The sequence below is a fragment of the Ixodes scapularis genome, unplaced genomic scaffold, assembly GCF_016920785.2.
Source record: "Ixodes scapularis isolate PalLabHiFi unplaced genomic scaffold, ASM1692078v2 ptg001158l_1___fragment_3__unscaffolded, whole genome shotgun sequence".
NCBI classification, from domain to species: Eukaryota; Metazoa; Arthropoda; class Arachnida; order Ixodida; family Ixodidae; genus Ixodes; species Ixodes scapularis.
The window spans coordinates 1104955-1125610 of NW_024610108.1; the positions used below are offsets into that span (position 1 = coordinate 1104955).

The 20656-nt window shown below is 47.3% G+C and overlaps 1 protein-coding gene and 1 long non-coding RNA gene across 2 annotated transcripts; one reads left to right on the top strand and one right to left on the bottom strand.

The window, feature by feature from the left end:
- Nucleotides 1–2589: 2589 nt before the first annotated feature.
- On the top strand, nucleotides 2590–3330 carry LOC115331586. Its single transcript, XM_029993705.3, has one exon. The coding sequence runs from the start codon at nucleotides 2590–2592 to the stop codon at nucleotides 3328–3330; it is 741 nt and encodes a 246-aa protein (XP_029849565.3).
- A 2474-nt stretch (nucleotides 3331–5804) lies between these two features.
- Nucleotides 5805–17954, bottom strand: LOC120847035. The gene is made up of 4 exons (XR_005717162.1): nucleotides 17916–17954; nucleotides 14467–14690; nucleotides 7594–7809; nucleotides 5805–5958 (listed from the first exon to the last, which is right to left on the bottom strand). It is a non-coding gene; the product is annotated as an uncharacterized LOC120847035 (long non-coding RNA).
- Between the last annotated feature and the right edge of the window lie 2702 nt (nucleotides 17955–20656).

Here is a 20656-nt window from a genome sequence, read left to right on the forward strand (position 1 = left end):
AGGTAACGGGAATGACGCGTACGTCAATAGCATGGAGAAACCGGCGGTAGCTACGCTCGTCAGTAAGAACTATACGGCGATCGTGCACGATACGGAACAAGACATCGAGAACGTTCTGATAGAACTGGTGCCTAAAAGAAGAGGAAGAAACGAGAGCGTTTTCATTTTGAATGTATACTCGAAGAAACAAAAGGACGTTTTCGAGGAACTCTTCAAAGAAGCGATTAAGGCCGCGGGAGACAACGCACTGCTTATTCTCGGGGACTTCAACGCCGCACACGAAAGCTGGGGTTACAAATACAGCAATGGCAAGGGGAAGAAACTCTTGGAAACAATTGAAGAGGAGGGGCTTTCGATAGAGAACGAAGTATGGAACCCGACGAGGACGGGCGGCGGGCGAACCAGCGACACGAGTCCGGACTTGACGATCTGCAAGAACGTAAAAGTAAAATGGTCAAACACATGCGAAAATTTGGGAAGCGATCACTATATCATAGAGATAGAGATGGAAACGGACCTCAGGGAAAGGAGCATAGGCAAGACCAGACACACAAACTGGGAAGACTTTAGAAAGGACGCGGAGCTCGACGGCGTTACGGACCCGGTCGTCTGGGCGAAAAAGATCAAGGAAGTGATGAGGAAGAACACCAGCGAGGTAAAGCTGACGCCCAAGTACGCCGCGGCGGATAACAAGCTCATGGCGATGTGGGACGAACGTCGGAAGCTCACGAGGAGATGGAAGCGGCAGCGATACAACCGCAAGATCGGAAAGAGAGTGACGGAAATGGACCGACAAATAGAAGAGTACGCGCAGCAACTTGCTCGGCACAACTGGGAACAGCGGTGTGAAGATATGAAGAAAGGCAAGGGACTCGGGAACAGGGATACGTGGGCTCTGCTCAACTACCTCGTGGATCCGACCAAGATGAGGAGCGAAGGAAGCAAGACGATGCAAAGAATCATTCACCAATTTAAGGGAAGCGATCACGAACTCATGGAGTACGTGCCACAAAGATACATCCCGGACGGTACGAGAGGCAAAGAGCTGCCGAAGTATTCAGGCAGACCAAACCAGGAATTGGACGAGGAGATTAGAATTGGGGAAGTCAAGGCTGCGGCGAGGGAAGCGAGAAACAGCACGCCGGGCAGAGATGGAGTCACCAACGGCGCATTAAGAAACCTACCAGAGAAGGAGTACAGGAGACTCACCGATATGTTCAACGAAGTCTGGAAGCAAGGAAAGCTGCCGGATGAGTGGAAGCAGTCCGACATAAAGTTTATTTCGAAACCGGGGAAGAAGATCGGACTCGAAAACCTGAGGCCGATCTCTCTGACTTCGGCGGTTGGGAAGCTAATGGAAAGAGTCGTCAAGAACAGGCTGCAACCGTACATCGAGGAGAACGGCTTCTTCCACAACGCAATGTTTGGGTTCAGGCCTTACCTTAGTACGCAGGACATTTTTGCGCTTTTAAAAGAAAACGTACTGGATGAATTTCCTAAGGGCAGGAACACCGAGCGAGTGGTCATGGCGATAGACCTGAAGGCGGCGTTTGATAACTTCGATCACGAATACGTGATGGAAAGGCTGGCGGCGATGAATTGTGGCGAGCGTACCTACAACTACGTGAGGGACTTCCTAAGAGACCGGAAAGGAAGAATACACGTTGGAGATTTGCATCCCAAGCTGGTGGGACTCACAAATAAGGGAACGCCACAGGGAGCGGTAATATCGCCGCTACTGTTCAACATCACCATGATGGAACTACCGAAAAAGCTCGACGACATAGACGGCCTCGGCTTCGCGTTCTACGCGGATGACGTCACGCTGTGGGTCGGAAGCAAAGAACTGAAGCTAGGAAGGAAAGTGGAAATTCTCCGGCAAGCGGTGAAGCGAGTCGAAGAACACGTAAAGTGCGGGCTGGAAATCTCGGTGGAGAAATCGGAGATACTTCGGTTACACGGTGCAGGATACGACAAGAGCGTCCCGATCGAAATCACGGTCGGCGGGAAAATGGTACCGGAGAAGGACTGCATCCGAATACTCGGTATGTGGCTGCAATCCAACGGAAAGCCGAGCACGATGATCGATAAGATCAAGACGTCGGCGAAACAGATTTGCGGTATGATCAAGCGGATCGCAAACAGGAAAAAGGGATTTAAGGAAGCCGAGACGCTGCGGATAGTAGACGCGCTAATCGTAAGCAAAATGAGATACTGCCTTCCATACTACAACATGACGAAGGCAGATGAGAACAGGGCGGACTGCATACTACGGGAATCTTACAAAACTGCGCTGCATCTACCGGCGTGCACGCCGACAGAGAAGCTCGAAAAGATGGGAATCACGAACACTTTCCGGGAATTCAGAGACGCGGTCATATTGGGACAAAAGGAGCGATGGAGGTTCACCAAGGTCGGAAGGGAGACCGGAGTCCGGCTCGGCTACGGCGATATAAGGACGAGAAACCTGAAAGGCAGCTGACCGAAAGTTTGGTGAAACGATACAGAGTCAGCCCCATACCGCGGCACATGCACCCAAAAATACACAAGGAACGGAGAAAGGAAAGAGCTGACTACTACAGAGTAAAGATGGAAGGAAGAGAGAACGTCATGTACACCGATGCTGCGGCGTATGGTAGCAACAAAGTCGCGGTTTGCGTCGGGCATGACGGAAAAGAGCTGGACAGTTTGTCACTGAAAGACGCGACAATGACGGAAGCAGAGGAGGCGGCAATCGCAATGGCGATCAGAGCGGGAAAGGGGCACACGTACATTCTGACAGACCCGCAGAATGCGTGCAGGAATTATATGAGAGGCAGAGTGTGCGCTACTGCCGCGAAAATCCTAGAGAGAGCCGCAAACGGTTCGTCAACTTTCGAAATTATCTGGGTCCCGGGGCACGAGGGTATTCCAGGTAACCAGGCTGCAGACCTTCGGGTCCGTAGATATGTCGACCGGGCAGAAGCGAGGCAGTGGGTGTACTCAGACATGCTGGACCACTTCAAGGCCCAGAGGAGACAGTACGGGCTCCCGCGCCGGGAGCTAAGCAAAGCCGAGAGTACTGCCTGGCGAAGGACCCAGGCGGGCAACTACACTAACCCGGTGGTCCTGAAACACATGGGGCGCAGAAACGACGACGCCTGCAAACACTGCGGGCAAAGAGCCACTTTCTCGCACATGATGCGGGCATGCCCGGACACTCCAGGGCTTGGCGACACTATTGACGACCGGCGGTGGGAAGAGATGCTGCGCAGCGAGGTCTACAAGATCCAGGTACACCTGATCAACCGGACCAAGCTAGCTGCAAGCTCCCAAGGGATCCCGGACTAGAGGATTCCACTCACCGAACCGAAGACCCCGTTCCCTTCCCATTTTGCTTTGGCAATAAATGTTTTACCACCACCACCACCACCGCTTTTTTGATTTGTTTTTTTCTTTTTTTTTAATACTGACGCACTTTTGCTTTATTTTTTTGACGAGAGAGTCCGTGCAAAATGTGTCAAACAATAGTTCAACTTACTTCACAAAGCTGAAGTTTATATATATTTCTTGTTCTTTTTCTATTGTAAAGCATAGAAGTTACACAATCGCCGCATTGACTCCTGACTGGTGGAGCATTTTGGGGTCAACAACAGTAAGTGGTTCGAACACATTTTATTGGACCACATTCATGTATACATGATTTACTTCAGAAGCTCTGTATGTTTTATACGAAAGAGATCGATACTCACAAGAATAAATGAATATGAAGGACTTCAGCATATCGTACACTTCCTAATAGATTCTTAGCGGAACCAAGTTAACAAAACCTTTCCACGGAGAACATGTTGTATGATACATTCACTTTCACGCCGACTCGGGTACGGGAATTAAGTGCCAAAATAAATAAGACATCGCTATCATTACCAGTCATAAAAGTATAATAACAGTGCGAAGCACACGCCGGATAATACAAATTCCCGATTTCCGACAAATATAAAAAAACACCGATTCGCATAGCCTCAAACTCACTGCGGGCGAGCCATTACCAAACAATGAGAACTCTATTCGAAATCTGACAAGATTCAACGTCCCTAAACATTCCCCGAAATTGTTCAGAACAGAAATATGGCTTCAGAAAAAAGCGGCTAAAAAACTATGGACAGTGGATACAAAAGTGGATACATTTTCTTTCAAATATTTTTAGCCTCTATACACAATTTTCTATCTAAATTTTGTAAAAAGTGGACAAATGTTTTTCTTAGGGAGCCGTGATACACATTCGCTGGAAAAAGGGGAAGCAAATATTTGGAGAGCAAGCTGCACCGCCCACTTGATAAGCACTTTTTGTTTTTGGTTTGGCAACCGCCTCAGTTAATACTCTATTAACAGTTAAACCTGTCTCGTTGCTTACTAGCCACTGAAGAGTGCAACCGAACTTTGTCCAAATTCCGGTTAAGAAATCAAACATGTCAACACAAGCGTATTCTGCAAAACAATTTTAAAAACCCTTTGTGGTATTCCTCTGGGCAAAGGCTAAAACCACCCAGACCTCAAAGTGTGCTATACAACGCGGCACACACTCCTCAAATATGTGTCACACTCTCTATTATGGGAAGAAAGTGATTTTCTAGTTGCTGAATGAAATGAAAAGCAGTCTGTGATGGTACTACTAAGTTCCCGAAGAATTTTCCAGGCACGTGGTATGCTTTAGGAACAAGACAGTACTGGTGAGGCCTGGTCAAGTTATTAGACCCATCCGATAGCAGCCTAAAACAGCCACAGCTGTAAGTTGTCTGTTCAAGCAAAAGCTTGATCAAATAGCCCCAAACGTAATAAAAAAGTGGACGAGTCATCAATTATGTTAGACCTGATATCTGATGCCAGCTCAGAAATATCCTCTAGTGGCGGGAACTTATCAATTGGAAGACATTCCACAATGTCTGAAATTAAACTTTCATGGTACGAAGATATTTGCAACTCCTTTAGGAGGTCAGCCTTGTCATCCTCTACGTTTTTATTGTCCGACAGTTTGAACAGTTTCTTTATCGAGAGGTGTTCTAGTCCTGAGGTGAACTGGTGCACATTTGGGTTTGTGTTGCAGCCCAGCATTTGTCGTATATAGCTCCAAAAACGTTCTCAAATGTGTCTTGCTGCAGGCGTCGTGTAAGTAAGAACTTAAAGTCATGGATGCTTGAAAGCTCATCCCAGAGCATGAGGACATTTTTTATAGTAACTTGCCACCCAATGATGGCTTATGGCTGCCTCCTACTTTGGAACTGCCATGCTGAAATCCATCCCTACTGAAAAAACCCGTATAAAAATTCATACTGGTTGACCCGTATATTTCATACGGTGTTGTGGGGTACGGGTCTCCCGTATGCTACTGGGAACCCGTACCTGTACAGGTTGACCCATTCAGATACAGGAACCCGTACCTGTATGCGCTGACCCGTTTTGATACGGGACTCATACCTGTACGGGTTGACCCGTTTCGGTAAGGGAAACCGTGCCTGTACGAGTTGACCCGTTTAGATATAGAAACCCGTACCTCACAGGATGACCCATTCAGATATAGGAACCAATATTTATACAGAATCACCTGTTCAGATCGAGAAACCTATATCTTTACAGGTTTACCTGTTGTGACGCAGTGACAGGAATCAACAAGGTGTTTAACGTTTGCATACGGACGTACGGATCTTTGCAGGTTTAACAATTCGCATGCATTTGTCATGCAAAGAATGAGCATGAGCCAGGTCATTTCAGGTTATACGTGTATTTAGTGAAGGAAAATTGGCATACTGCAGAACATCAACAAGAATCTTAACCTCTAAGCAAACTTAGAAGTCAAGCTTCTTGTTAATATCCTGCAGTAGGATATTAACACATTGGCATACTGCAGTAGGTTGACCCGAGCTGTCCTCTTCCCTGGAGAGGCCTCTCGAGGATGCCTTCATATGTACTCGTTGAAGGCATCTGCAGGGGAAAATAATACAACAATAAGTGATGTATATCTACAGTTTCTCGAAAAGTTTAATATTTTACTTCCTGCAATTATAAGCAAGCAATTTCCACTACAATTTATGCTTTGTTAATATCTTGTGATACCATGTAGACTCCAAGAGCAACTTCTTACGATTACGCAGTCTGCTGAAAACAGCAGGTATGCATGATTCGGCCAGAAAGTTTTGAACCAGTTCAGACCGACTTAGTAGGAGTGCAGAAGCAGTGCGCAAGTCGGGCTGCGGCTGCGTGAAGTTAAGCTGCAGCGTTACAAACGACCCTGCAATTGGTTTCTGAAAGACCGAGGAGTTGCCACCTTTTACTGCATGAACGCTGAACTGACTTCAGCCAGCGCGAGATTCTGTGGAACTGAGGCTGAGCTCGTGCAGCACTGGGATAAATCGAACAGGCCCTGTTCAGCGTCCAAGCAACATCCGATTGAATCTAATACATCAGTTCTTACACTATTTGAACTATATATGCTGGTTCAAGCAAATCGAAAAGACCTAGTGTGACTTCCCACAACTATGCACTTAAAGTTTGCTTGCAACAGTGTGTTCCTTGCATTTCAGTGTCTATACAAATTATAGACCCTGGAGCAGGGGGACAAAAAGGAACGGAAAGACACGAAGCTCCGGAGCTTTGTGTCTGTCCCTTTTTGTCCCCACGCTCCCGGGTTACTAAGTCTATCCTTAACCAGCTCGCCTGCCTGTTAACTAAAATGAAAGTATGTTCTATGAATTCAAATATGTATTTTCAATTATGAACATGGGCCTCCGATTGCCTAAAGCCTCGAACATATTTCATGCCCAACAATGTCACCATGGAAACAAGTGAAAAGAACATTGAACACACAATTCTCGGCCGGCGGTTTTTGTGCGAAAGAAAGATTTTGAGCCGCAAATGTTGTTCTGGGCATGTATATAAATTAACAACACAGATTTGACATCAAGAATCATTTAACAAATTTAATATTCGTGTCACGACCCTTCAATGGTCCATTCATACGTGATAGGAGGAATACCCGCGATGAGAAGGTAATTTAGAAAAAATGGGCAGTACTCAAAGGACAGACTCAAACATAGTTCGGTTGCAGCAGCTCCAGTAGACAAACAGACTTGTTTCACAACTTTGCTAGTGCCAGCTTTTCGTTCAAAAGAAAAAATAAGTGCCTCACAGCTCCGCCGGGAAGCCAGCAGAAGGTCCTGCGAGCAGGCCACTGATATCATGGACCTCCCCCAAAAGTTGCAGGGATTAGCAGATATTTGCGACGCGGAGCATGTTGCTGTAAAAGCTCCATAGTGTGAATGCATCAGAAAGTGCCAAGCGACCTAGATGACCGTGACAAGGTCAATTTATTTTTCTTCATATATTAATAACAAAGAAGGAGATAGGGCTTCTTCATTTCGGTTTTGCGCTCAAAGCTTCACGTTCCTAAAGCTCGAGCTAGTCGAACTGTGACCCTTCAACAGCCTATAACACTGAAAGTTCTGAAGCCCTTGGAATATTTTATGCCATTCATTTTGTCGTAGCAGATTGCAACTTCGGAAGCCATAAGGTTTGAATGTCTCACCAAGTATGAGACATCTGTGAGAAGTGCGCACTTACTGCTGACTGCTGCCAACTTGACTGACTGGAGTCAGGGCCCTCTTGGCCATGGCGCCCTTAAAGCGCCGTCATGGCACACCTCACACTCGGCCCATGCAGGTCCTCCCTGCCGAAGATCAGCTTCGTAGCCTCTTTAACGAAGATGGAGTCTCCCCGGGCTCCCCTGACGTAGGACAGTTTGTACTTTTGCACCAAGACACCGTGACCAAGGTGAACCTAGAAATAGATAGAAATGCTCTATAGGAAATGCAGCCAGCCATTGGTCCCGATCTCGATCTTTCGGAAACTTGTGCAGACGTCTGCCGCACAATGACACTTTTTTTCGACGCAGGACATGCGAGGCAGCTCTTCACGCAACATCTTGGTGGTATTCTTTTCGCAGCTGATCACGGAAATTCACCACGGGCACTCACTACTCATCTTCAACTTCTCAATGTAAAGAGCAACTCATCTTGAAGTGCAGAACAGAGAGCGGAACAAACATAACTGCAAAGGAATCGCATAGCAAACAGTTCTAGCCATGCATGTCGTCTGGTGTACACACACAAAAAAAAAGGACACGGAAGGGAAAACAAAAAAGCTCACGGTCAGGTGTAGCCACGTGACCTCTCCCACTCACTCTCTCCGACCTCCGTGCACGGGTTTCAGTTTCGGTTCTGGGCAGTTGCGTTTTCTGGCTTTAATAAAAATATATGTGACTGTTGCAAAATATTAATTATCTAGTCTTTCGACACCATGATTGATTATTAGGTGTTTAATGGCGCAAAAAGCAACATAGGCCATGCTGCGCCAAAGAGATAATTAAAAGACTCTATAGTAGAAGGAAGGAATTACTATGCAATGCACTATGCAGAGGATCTATAACTGGTGCAGGTAGCCAGTTTTTTTAAGAAAATCTAAAATGTGATCAAAAGGAACTAAAGGTTCATCTCCCAGTAAGAAGACTGGATGAAATGGAAGATATCCAGAGAGTAAAGAAAAACTCGTCCGGCGTTCCTGATCAAAAAATTTGCAGTGCCATAGAATATGCAGTATAGTTAGCGATTCACCGCAATGCTCACAGACTGGGGTGTCCTCACCACAAAGAAGATGTCGATGGGTGATACGTGAATGTCCAATTCTCAAGCGACACATTAAGACTTCATGGCGACGGTCTCTATGGTGCGAACTCTCCCATAACTCCAAACGTGGTTTGATAACATGTAGCTTATTATTTATTTCTTTGTCCCAGTCTTGCTGCCAGGCATAATAAACTGCTTTTTTGAGAACCGGTTTAAAATCTTCTTGAGGCAGCTGAACCGGTGTTTCCAGAGCATCCTTAACGGAGGCTGCTAGCCTATCCGCCTTTTCATTACCTGAAATTCCCACATGGCTTGGTACCCAGCACAGCTTGATATTGTATCCCATTTGGAAAGCCAGGTTTAACTCTGCCTGAACTTGTTGCACGAGCAGATTCTTAGAATCATTGAGGGAACAGAGAGAAAGGATAGCACTCTGGGAGTCCACAAACAAAATAGCTTTTTTGATGTTGTTGCCTAATATATATTCAATAACCATGAGCACACCATAAAGTTCCGCAGTAAAAATGCCGGCAACAGAGTGAAGCCGTCGAGCTTTTACAAAGTGTTCTGAATATACAGCTGAACCGACAAAGTGTGGAGTTTTTGCACCATCAGTGAAGAATTGTGCATAGTCCTTATACTTAGCTTGCAAGGCCATAAACTCTTGCTGAAGAACTAGTGGTGCAACAGATCGCTTATTGTATTTCGCTAGCGACCAGTCACAGGTATAGTGAACCGCCTTCCAAGGAGCAATGCTTCGAACTCTCGTCATCAAGCTACGCTCAGGAAGCGCAAGTTGCAGGGATGTAGACATGCATTGAATGCGGAGGCATAAAGGCCGTACTATACTTGGCTTGTTCTCAAAAAGACGTGAAAAAGGAGATACCTGCAAGCAACGATAGGATGGGTGTTCAGGATCAGTTTTGACTTTATAACTATAGCATAGGCTGAGGAACTGTCTTCGCTTTTCTAGTGGCATTTGGTGCGTCTCTGCATACAAACTCGGAACAGGCGACGTTCGGAAGGCCCCCGTGGCAAGTCGAAGCCCAAGGTGATGCACAGGATCCAGCATTTTTAAAGATGACGGTCGTGCCGAGCCATATACAACTGCACCATAATCGAGACGGGAACGAACCAGCGAGTTGTAGAGTCGCAGGAGGCATCTCCTGTCAGAACCCCAGGAGACGTGTGCAAGTACCTTGAGAACATTGGCAGATTTAAGACACTTTCGCTTCAGTTCCCTTAGATGGGGCTGAAAAGTGAGCTTCTTATCAAAAATAACACCCAAAAACTTGTGTTCATGCCTAACGGTTATGTCAGTGCAAGCTGGGATCTAGCGACAACCCCCAACGTAATGAAAAAGGCACGCACACTGTTTTTTCTGGTGCAAACCGAAAACCATTTTCATCAGCCCACTTACTCATCCTATTTATTGCTATCTGCAATTGGCGCTCACAAATTGACAAGTTGCATGAGGAGAAAGCAATCTGGACATCGTCTACGTACAATGAATAAAAAACTGATGATGGTATAACTGCAGCGAGGCTGTTGATCTTAATTGCGAACAAGGTAACACTCAAGACACCTCCCTGTGGGACGCCGTTTTCCTGTGTAAAAACATCCGAGAGCGTGGATCCCAGGCGGACCTGAAAACAACGGTCTGTCAAGAAGTCCTTTATGCAACGCAGCATGCGACCTCGAACACCGCACCTAAACAGGTCCTGAAGTATTCCGTACCGCCATGCCGTATCATAAGCTTTCTGTAAATCAAAAAAGACAGAAAGGCAATGCTGCCGGTTCACAAAAGCCTCACGAACAAAAGTCTCCAACCGGACAAGGTGATCCAAGGTTGAGCGACCTCTTCTAAAACCACACTGGTTTTTATCGAAAATTTTCTTTTGTTCTAGAATGTATACTAGCCTTCTGTTTATAAGCCGTTCATAAGTTTTTCCTAGACAACTAGTCAAAGCGATAGGCCGATAACTTGCTGGTAGGGAAGGGTCTTTGCCAGGCTTCAAGATGGGAATTATGTGTGCTTGCTTCCAGCACTGTGGAAAACAAGAAGCTGCCCATAAATGATTAAAGAAAGACAACAAATTCATCAAGGATTCAGCCGACAAGTGCCTCAGCAGTTCATAATGAATCATATCTGGGCCTGGTGCCGACTGCTTCCTTACTGCAAGGGCTATTTCAAGTTCATACATTGTGAACGGCCGGTTGTAACCAGTATCACTTCCAGAGAAATCAATTGGCTGTTTTTCTGCCAAAGACCTGAACTTTTTAAATTTAGTACTGTAATTTGAAGAACTGGAGACCTCTCGAAAATGATCAGCAAGAATGTCAGCCTGATCTTTTAGTGATGGGGATGATGAAGGAAAAAGGGGAATACTGAAGGAGTGGTAAGTACCCCGAATTTTCCGAACACGATCCCATACCTCTTTTGCAGGAACAAAACTGTTCAGAGAGGATACATATTTTACCCATGAGGTCCTCTTGGCTTGTTTTCGTGTCCAACGAGCTTTTGCTTTGCACTGTTTGAATTTAATCTTGTTCTGAACTGTCGGGTACCGCCGAAACCTTCCCCAAGCCTTATTCTGAGCTTTTATGGTGGTCGTACAGTCCTTGTTCCACCAAGGCTTGCATTTCTTGGGAATATTTCCAGAAGTTCGGGGAACTGACAGAGAAGCAGCATTTATAATTTTTTCAGTAAGGTAAAGAGTCGCTTCCTCAGGAGACATAGCTAAAAAAACAGCGGGATCGACGGCTGCCTCCAGAGAAAATAAAGACCAGTCGGCTTTATCTAATTTCCACTTGGGAGCACAAGCTTGAAGAGAAGGAAGGGATACTGAACTTTCTAAAATTACAGGAAAATGGTCACTACCAAAAGGATTTTCTAAAACCTTCCAAGAAAAACAAGGAAGTAAAGCAGGTGATGATATGGAAAGATCAATGGAAGTAAAAGTATTATGAGGTGCACTAAAAAAAGTCGGTTGTCTCTTGTTTAAAAGGCAAAGGCCAGATGACAGTAAAAAACGTTCTGTGACACCACCACGGGAGTCTTGACGACCACTGCCCCACATGGGGTGGTGTGCATTAAAATCTCCTAAGATTAAAAAAGGTTGCGGGAGTTGGCCCACAAGTCCTTGCAGGTCATGTACATGCACTGTAAGGTTTGGTGGAAGGTAAAGCGAGACAATTGTAATTAGGCGGTCAAGCAGAACACGAACTGCTACTGCCTCTAAGTGGGTCGCAAGAGGGACAGGAGCACAGGCAATACCACTCTGCACAACCACAGCTACTCCACCAGAAGAGCTGTTGCAAGAAACACGGTCCTTTCTAAAAACCTGATGTCGCCGTAGTACCTGTGTATGTGTTTCATTAAGATGAGTCTCCTGTAAACAGATGGCAACAGGCTGGAGCTCATCGAGAAAAAAGTTGACATCATCAATATTTCGTAAAAGACCGCGGCAGTTCCACTGCATTATACCTATATTTTTAACCATTTAAAACAAAATAAGTATAACATACAAATTCTACTAAAAAGCTATATTCCTTACGGTTTAAAATCTATTTTTACACGCGGTGCACTTTGTTTTTTGGGGGGGTTATTCTGCCTCCGGTTAGAGTCACCGGAGGCAGAGGGGGTGGACTCTGATCTTGAGAGGAGAGCCTCCTCATCAGATCTCGACCCACCCTCGTCCATGGGCTCGTCTGCAGTTGCTGGCAGCTGGCCCTTGGAGGTCGACTGCTTTGGCACTTCCCCAGGCTTCCTCTGGGGAGCAGAGGTGTGGGTATGGTAGGCCCCGACCCCGAGAGGTCGAAGCAGCTGGTTGAGCAGGAGACGTCATCTCCTGTTCTGGGGTGGATGCTGGCAAGGCAGCATTCACCTTGCGGTTCGGAGGCGGTGCCACCGGCGCCGCTCCCGGGGGTTTCGAGGGGGACCGTGATGGGAGATGCAGGTCGTCCGGAGACGTCTGCGTTCCCATCGAAACCATTGGCCGAGCTGGTCCCCTCCGCACGGCCTCGGCATAAGTGCCTTTTGAAACAAAGGCAAAACGCTTCTTTGCCTCAGTATACGTGATGTTTTCAGTGACTTTTAATGTAACAACTTCTTTCTCGTCTTTCCACACAGGGCAAGAGCGGGAGTATGCCGGGTGGTTGCCACCACAGTTTGCGCAATGGGGCTCATTATTGCACGCATCTGTGACGTGCTCCTTGCTGGAGCACTTTGCACAGGTGTCCCTTCCCCGACAGTTCCGTGACCCATGGCCGAACCTCTGGCACTTAAAGCACCGTTGAGGGTTCGGCACATAAGGTCGGACACGGCACTGAAGGTAACCTGCTTTTACAGTCTGTGGCAGAGTGGTTGAATCGAAAGTCAAAATGATATGTTTTGTCTTCCGTTCCACACCATCACGGCGGATAGTGATTCGTCGTGCATCTGTAACTCCTTGACTAGGGAGGCCCTCAATTATCTCTGGCTTAGGTGAGTCAAGCAGGTCATCCTCAGAAATGACTCCTTGAACACTGTTCAGTTTGCGGTGAGGACTGACGCTTACCTTGTAGTCGGAGACAAGGTTGAGTTTGAGAAGGGCATCACTCTGCTGCTTTGTGTTGACCTCGACAAGGAGATCATCAGAAGCCATCTTTTTTGCACTGTAATTGGAGCCAATAACACCTTCAAGAACTTTGGAGACCAGAAAGGGAGAAAGTTTGCCAAGTGGCTTGTCACCTTCCGAGTGCATTACAAGGAATTTCGGGAATTTCTGCAGTACGAAAGATTCTTTCATCATGTTCAGTGCTTCGGTGCGGCCCCTTTTGGGGGGCCGATCAAAAGGTTTATGTTTGGAACCCATATGAAGCGGGAGGGTTTTCGGAAACTGTGGTGCACCGCCCACCACCGAGCCCAACAAGGGAATAGGTAACGCTCCATAACAAGAATGGCTTGGCTGAAGACGTTACTCTATTAGTGCTGCCCAGTTTCTATAACCAAGTGTGGTTCTAGACAAGGTGTCTGCCGCCACCCAGGGTTAGCCCTTGCCGCCAAAAGAGTTGAAAAAGGAAAGAAGAGAAATGAGAAGAGTGAAAAGAAGGAGAAGACAAGGGTGAAGGAAGGGAGGGGATAGTAAAAGTGGCGACTAGACTGAATCATCCTGGCCGGGCCTTACCAGGACTCCCGTCTATGAGAAGCGGGGGTCGAAGTGGTGTATTGCCTCGCCCGGGGGGCCCCGAAGGGTCCAAACCTACCCCGGGCTTGGCTCAACCACCAGGATGCCCTTTTCCCCAGATACGGGAAAGCCACGCACAGCCATACGTGGGCAGGCGAACCCGCATGGCTCGGGGTCCGTGGAGACGCCACTCTCCAAACACCTGCTTTCACTGGTGCCCCCTGCGGGGCTTTCGACACCATAATAAGTCGCCTGGAAAAAACTAAATTTTTTTTTTTTTTTGGGGGGGGGGGGGGGGTGTAAGTGTCCGTTTAGGTGAGTTCTGAGTAAAGAGGAAGAGCGAAAGAAGGGTACCAATTATAACAGAATTTTAATCTGGGCTCGTGGTACACGATTTATGAAAAAGCTCGAAATAAAACAAGGACACTAGATAGAAAACGTTTCAAAAAAGCGCCAATTAATTGGTAAGAAATATCTTATCAATGCCCGGTTCTACTCTTTACATTCATCAGCATTTTGAAGCAAGACGATGGTTCAATTTAAGGAAGCCTACAAATAACCTCATTCAAGGAGCTGTGGAAACCATAAAATGTAGTTACTTGCCCAATATCTGAAATGAATATTCAATGAAATTCTGAACTTACCTCATCATCGACCTCTGCAATCACTGGCACACACTCGGAAGGTGCCTCCGGTGGGCCTGCTACAAGAACCGCTGCTGGAACAGCAGCATCAGCGGCCGGTACGGGTCGAGTGTGATCTACACCAGCTCGCACAACGCGAAATGGAGCAGGAGCACCAGCTGCAGGAACTGCTGCTGGGAAAGCTGGAGGAGCTGACCCAACACTGCCAGACGGGGCATTGTCCACTGCAACATAATAAAACACTGTCTAGAAACAAGACACGGTACAGGAGTGGACAGATTTTTCGCACGCCAAAAATTCAGACATGCTTGGCTATTCGGACTTCAGCACTTTCCTGGTACGTTAACGGCATGAGGGCTTCATAGTACTTCATGCCACGGCAGTGTGCCTATTTGTTTTTCCGTAACACACCGGGGCCGGAAAAGTGGTGCGAGCAGAACACAAAAAAAAGGACGAGAAGCAAAACCAAAAAAGAAAAAGAGGAAAAAAGGAAAATGCGCTCAAATTTGCCGGCAGTGGGCGGCAGCAGTGGCGGATCCAAGGGGGGGCGGTGGGGGCGATCGCCCCCCCCCCCCCCCCCCCAAACGCCTCGCCAGGCAACCCCCCACCCCCCCCCCCCCGGGGTTCTTCGTCAGCTCGAAGAAAAACGTAAGCAATCGACGCGAGAAACAAAAGATTAACACACCGGTGAGTGGACGCGCCTGCTGGGCGCTTCCAAAGTGGGGTTTATCTCCGTCAAGGCCACGGTACGTCTTCCCGACAGGGACGGCGCCAGGAGTTTCGAAGTGGAGAGACAGTGGGGAGGCGCACCAAATATCATGGTCCTCGACTGCAGGCACACTTCCATACAAGGCCAGCACGTCGAGCACGAGGGGAGAATACCTTCAACATATCTAGTCCCCTTTCTCTCTCTCTCTCTCTCTCTTTGGGGGTGGTCTGCGAAAAATTTGTGCCCTGAAAGCTCCCAAACGCAGACGTCAAGCAGCCTTCCTCAAGGGTAGCGGATTATCCTTCCTCTCTAGCGGCAGCCTTTTCATCACTTTTCGTTTGATGGTTTCTTCGTGGTTCTGGGCTTGTCTTTTGGCATGTCTTTTTTGGCTTGCTTTGAGATGCTGTCGCCCACGGGCTCACTAAAGGTATCTTATTGGCACGGTGTGCTCATTGCCGAGGGAAGTGCGGAGGGGACGTACCGGGAGGAGACGTTCCAGGGGGGGGGGGGGATGCAGCTTGTACAACCAAGTGTCAAATTGCTTTTCTTCTCAACTGAGAGAGGAAGCAAATACTTTGGGTACAGTGTAGTCTGGGTCTGAGCTTCTCCTGAAGACGCTCCGGACTTCCCCACGACCTTGGCTTAAACATAAGCCGGCTTTCGTCCTCGCCTCCATCCCTCACTGAGGATCAGCGCCGCAGCGCGGAATACAGAAAGAAGCCGACGAGCGCCAGAAGGGGGAGATGTTTCCTCTAATGTGCTTCATACTGCCTGCGGTACGACTTCTCGTGGCGGGAAGCTAATAAAAGAAAGATAAACGGTAAGTGCACTCTAAAGGTTGGAGGCTGCTTAGACGGGGTCCTCAAGCCGACGCCGTAGGCATTTATTTCTATACGATGCCGTTTCAACTTAGGGTGGCGGGACATAATTTAGGAAAGGCGCCCGCTACCCCTTGTCTCCCCTTGGCGCTGTCTTTTCCAGTTAAACGCGGCTTCTGTGGATTGACGGCAGAGCTTTCGCGCGGCTTTGCAGGAGCGAATATGTGCGTGTTGAACGGACTTGGGGAAAACGAGCCCTTTCAAAGATGTGGCTATACATAAATTAAATAGACAGTGCCTGTGCCCGTTCCAGTGAACACCGACTCCCAAACATCCATGCTGCAGTCGTGATCGGCCTTTAGCCCAGTTGAGATTCGCCGACCAGACAACCGCTCTGCCCCATCATATCTCTGCACATGTCCTCTCGACCCTGACGAATGAGCTAACTACCCAGAAACATGTAAGTGTTCTTTCCATACAGAAAATATCCAGACGAAGTGCAATTGAATATAATTTGGAAGGATCCATTGCTGGTTTAAGGTCTTGTCTAAGTTTAAAAGTTATAGTTGCCGAACTGCAACATGCTTTCAAAAATATTCAACAATTATTCGCTTTCGTTCTCTCGAGTTGCATCCAGAACACGTGAAAACACGAGTTCGTATTGGCAATGCCGCATGTGCTGCGCTCTGGACATTCCAAATATACGGCGAACAGCCAACGAACTTGCCTGGCAGCGTTCGTTTCGCTCGCTCCGTCAACAGTGTTCGACGCCGCGAGCAGCGTCGAAGCCGCCGGGTCATTTTTGTCGCTTGTTTGCAACGTACTCGCTCCGCTGATTTAAGCCGCTCTTCCCGTTGCCGCAGCAGTTGAGCACTAGCTCCAACCAGAATGTTTGCCAAGGCCATGTCTTTAAGCTGCCCTAAATCGACTGCTCACGTAGTGTCGGTCTGAAACCCAAATTTCAGAAAGGATAGTGTCACCACAATTTTCGAGACACTTACCTCTAGCGTGGTCACCCGAAAGGTTTTAATTCAAAGAGTTCATCCCCGACAGGTAAACCGATACAAAAGCTCTCAAGATCTATATTATGTTATCAGAGTTTAATAAAAACGATAACTCCACAAAAAATATAAACACTTCCCTCTCCCCCCCCCCCCCCCCCCGCCGTTTAACACCGAGGAACCGCCCCCCCTAAAATGGAGGTCTGGATCCGCCCCTGGGCGGCAGAGAGCATGTTTACAAAAAAATACCGGTGAATACCTAATGAATATTCATACCTAGCACTTCCGACGGTTCGCGAGATATAAGCTCAATCTTTCTGACGAAATCCAATGCTGTAGCAGATCGTCTGGCCACCTTTTAACCGGTTGCACAGTTGCGTCGCTAGGCACAATCTGCCGCCCGATTAAAGTTCAGCCTTGTTGGTGCTGTGGTCATGCCTACGACCAGCTTCCTCACTCCCTCCTCCTCAACAAAAAGAACTCCTTCCTCCCCAATAACGAAAGGACGTGCGCTGGCCGGGCTCATCGGAAAGTGCATATTTACAATGTTGTGACCGACAGAACAAACTTTCACTTCAAGCCTCATCTATGCGCACAGACCATGGTGTCTTGGTATGGACATGATTGTTTGACGAACTGCAAAAAAATATTTTTTAGGTCAAAACAACAGTGTTGCCAAGCAAAACGGGGTTATCGGCATCAGCAAGAAGAAACAAACTATCAAAGCTCCATTTGCACCCTAAGAGAAGAAAAGAGAATTATAGACACTAACTCATTGATACATTGAGGCCACCCTGTAGCACACGCTTACTTATGTTTGCGACCAAAAAAAAATTAAAGTTACTTTTGATCCCTCGGATAAAGCGTGAGCACATAATGTGTGTGTGTAAGGTGGGCAACTGAAAGTGCCTCCACGCTTACCCAGTAGTGCCAGCAGCTGCTACTGCAGTCTTCTTGACAGCGTCCTCTCTATCTGGAGCTCCTGCTCCAGGTTCACCACCCTCTGCTTTGCCGACCGCGGCTTTTCAACCAGTCAGGCATGCTCCCCAAGCGACACAGTGGACGTCTTGTCCTCCGTCTTCTTTTTTCTTGTACTTGCCACCCACTGCAGGGAATGGCGACATCTCAATCTCGAAAAGAAAAAAGGTCCACGTATTTCAATATTCATTTAATATAAACTTCCAACACATGATTCGTACACACATAGTTCACATTAAATCGCCTCCCCCCCTTTTATTTTCTAGGTGTATGTTTCAGCAATATACCTGTGATTGCACCCTCCCCCTGAAAGAATGCTTCCAGATGCCCATTACCGTATATCCAGTATTCACTGTCATTTCAGGAAATAATTGCTACATCGTCCTTTACACATTCTAGTGTGTAAAGGACGAAGCGTGTATCTGTTTGCGCTACGTGTACCTGTTGGCAAAAAGCACTGTATAGGTAAACGAAATAGTAAGATAAAATATTGTGTTAAAAGGTACTTCTCAGTTAGTTAGAAAGTAAATTGTGATTATACTACTTTGCACCCAGTGTACTTTCTATGAGGTACGTAAACTCTCAGTTACTTTGTACTTGCAATCCAGTACTTTTAAATACGATAGCATTTATAAGCAAACCCTATGCACCTTAGGCCTCCGTTGGTCCGAGGATTTGTAACTGCATTTGAAAACAGCATGCGCCGGCACATTATAATTCAGAAAAGAAAAACATGCCGCCGGCACTGTGCCTCAAACCCACAACTGTTGGGGTCTAAGCCGGGCATCGTATCCGCTTCACTACGAGCACACATGGCCAAGCATTTGCGAAAGAGTTACTGGGTGCAGGCAAGAGCTGCGTTGATGCGCGTGCCAGTGACTCAACGCCGTTGTTGCCATAGCAATGAGTGTCACATCTGGTCGCAGTCGCGCAGAGCCATATCTGAGGAGAGCTCTGTGAACCAGACTTGAGCCTCATCTATCGTTGTCGGTATGCAAAAGCAGGTCTCACCAGATTAACCTACACGCAAGCGTGCTGAGGCACAGCGACAGCAAAGTGCCTAGGGCACTTCGGAACAACATGAAACATGTTTGTTGAAAGCTAGAAAGGAAAGTAGCAACAAGAGGACCATCGAAGCGGATGAAAAGATTCAAAAGAGGAAACTTCGGCTGCAACGCAAGCAGGACGCCAAACAAACGAGAACATCTTGCGATAGTGGAGAAGAGATGCACCTTTGAGTACAACGAGATTGAGACTTAGAGCAGGTGAGGACGCCTCGTAAGACTGAAGAGAGTCAAATTCAGATATAATGCGGTCGAGAAACGAGCAGGAGAGTATCTCTTAAAATTGAAGACGGACAACTTCGGCTACAGCACAACCAAGGCCAGGAGTGGCCAAGCTGCGGCTCTTTGTGTGTTCAAGTGCGGCTCGTGGTCCACTTTCATAGAGCGTATCTACCCACCGAATCTGTGTAACAGAATAGCAAGAAATTTTAAAAAAAAGTATATACAAATAGTCCTGATTAGCCATAATGAATGGACACAATTACTCATGAGGCGAACAAAATGCAAGAGATTCCTTAGCCTAACCGTGCAATTTTACCCACAATTACTGCCCACCGGTAACAGAAGTGAAGTATGGTGCCGATTTGAAGAAGGGACGCAAAAGACGAACTTAAGGCCGCTGGCTCTGAACAGTCTAAGAATGGGGTAAGAAAAACAGTTTAAAGGTGCACATATACCTCGTATCTTGAGTACAATATCATAGGGATGGCCGCATGCTTCTTTTTCAAAGCAGCAACCAGCTGACCTCGTGTCTCTGTAAGACAAGACATGCACATTGAGCTACACCTCAAAGTCGTGTTTGTCCCCCTTCCCCCCACCCCCTTGTATCGAAGTTTATAAATATGACCGTTCACGAGCTAGCCTGCGCTATAACCCTTGTTTCAACAAGTCTTTTTTTTTCTATATTTTTACAAATTAAATGCACCACCTAGTCGAACTTATGTGGTAAAGTTGTCGTAGCTTACAAAGCCGATTTGTTGTGATTTATTTTAAATGTCGTGGCTGCCATCTGGAGCGCCCTGTAGTTCAACATTGTAGCTTTTGCCGCCCAGTTCTTTACAAATCCGGCGCAAGGACATATTCTTGCCCACCATATTTCGCGAATTCTAGACGCCGGAACGGGGGACGCCGGAACGGGGGCCCACCAAATTTCCGCTTTCCACGTGTCCTTAAATTTCGCTAATTTTTGGACGTGTAGAATTTGCCAAAAATTAGGGGCTCGCGAACATTCGGGAGTTTTAGTAGACCGCGTTTCCCCCTCCGCTAATCTTTCCGCAACGAAGAAGTTACTACTGCGCCTGCACGCCGATAGCCTTGACTGTAGAGTTCCAGGTATATAGCGAGTTGCGGAGGGCGTTGCGGTACGGCGAAAACGATCCACGAAAACTCCCTATTAACGGTTTGCACAAAACGTTGTACTTCGAGCCCCTGATGCGTAGAAAACAACTTACCATTCCCCGGCGCACGCTCCAACAGCCTTCCAGTAGACGCTTTTCGGCACGTCGGGGTCGAAGTCGCCAACGCTCGCCGGTTTGAACTTCTTGATACGGTTCACGCTGACTATTCCCTTCGCGCCATCAACATATATCACGTACGCTTAGAGCATATCGACGCCGATAC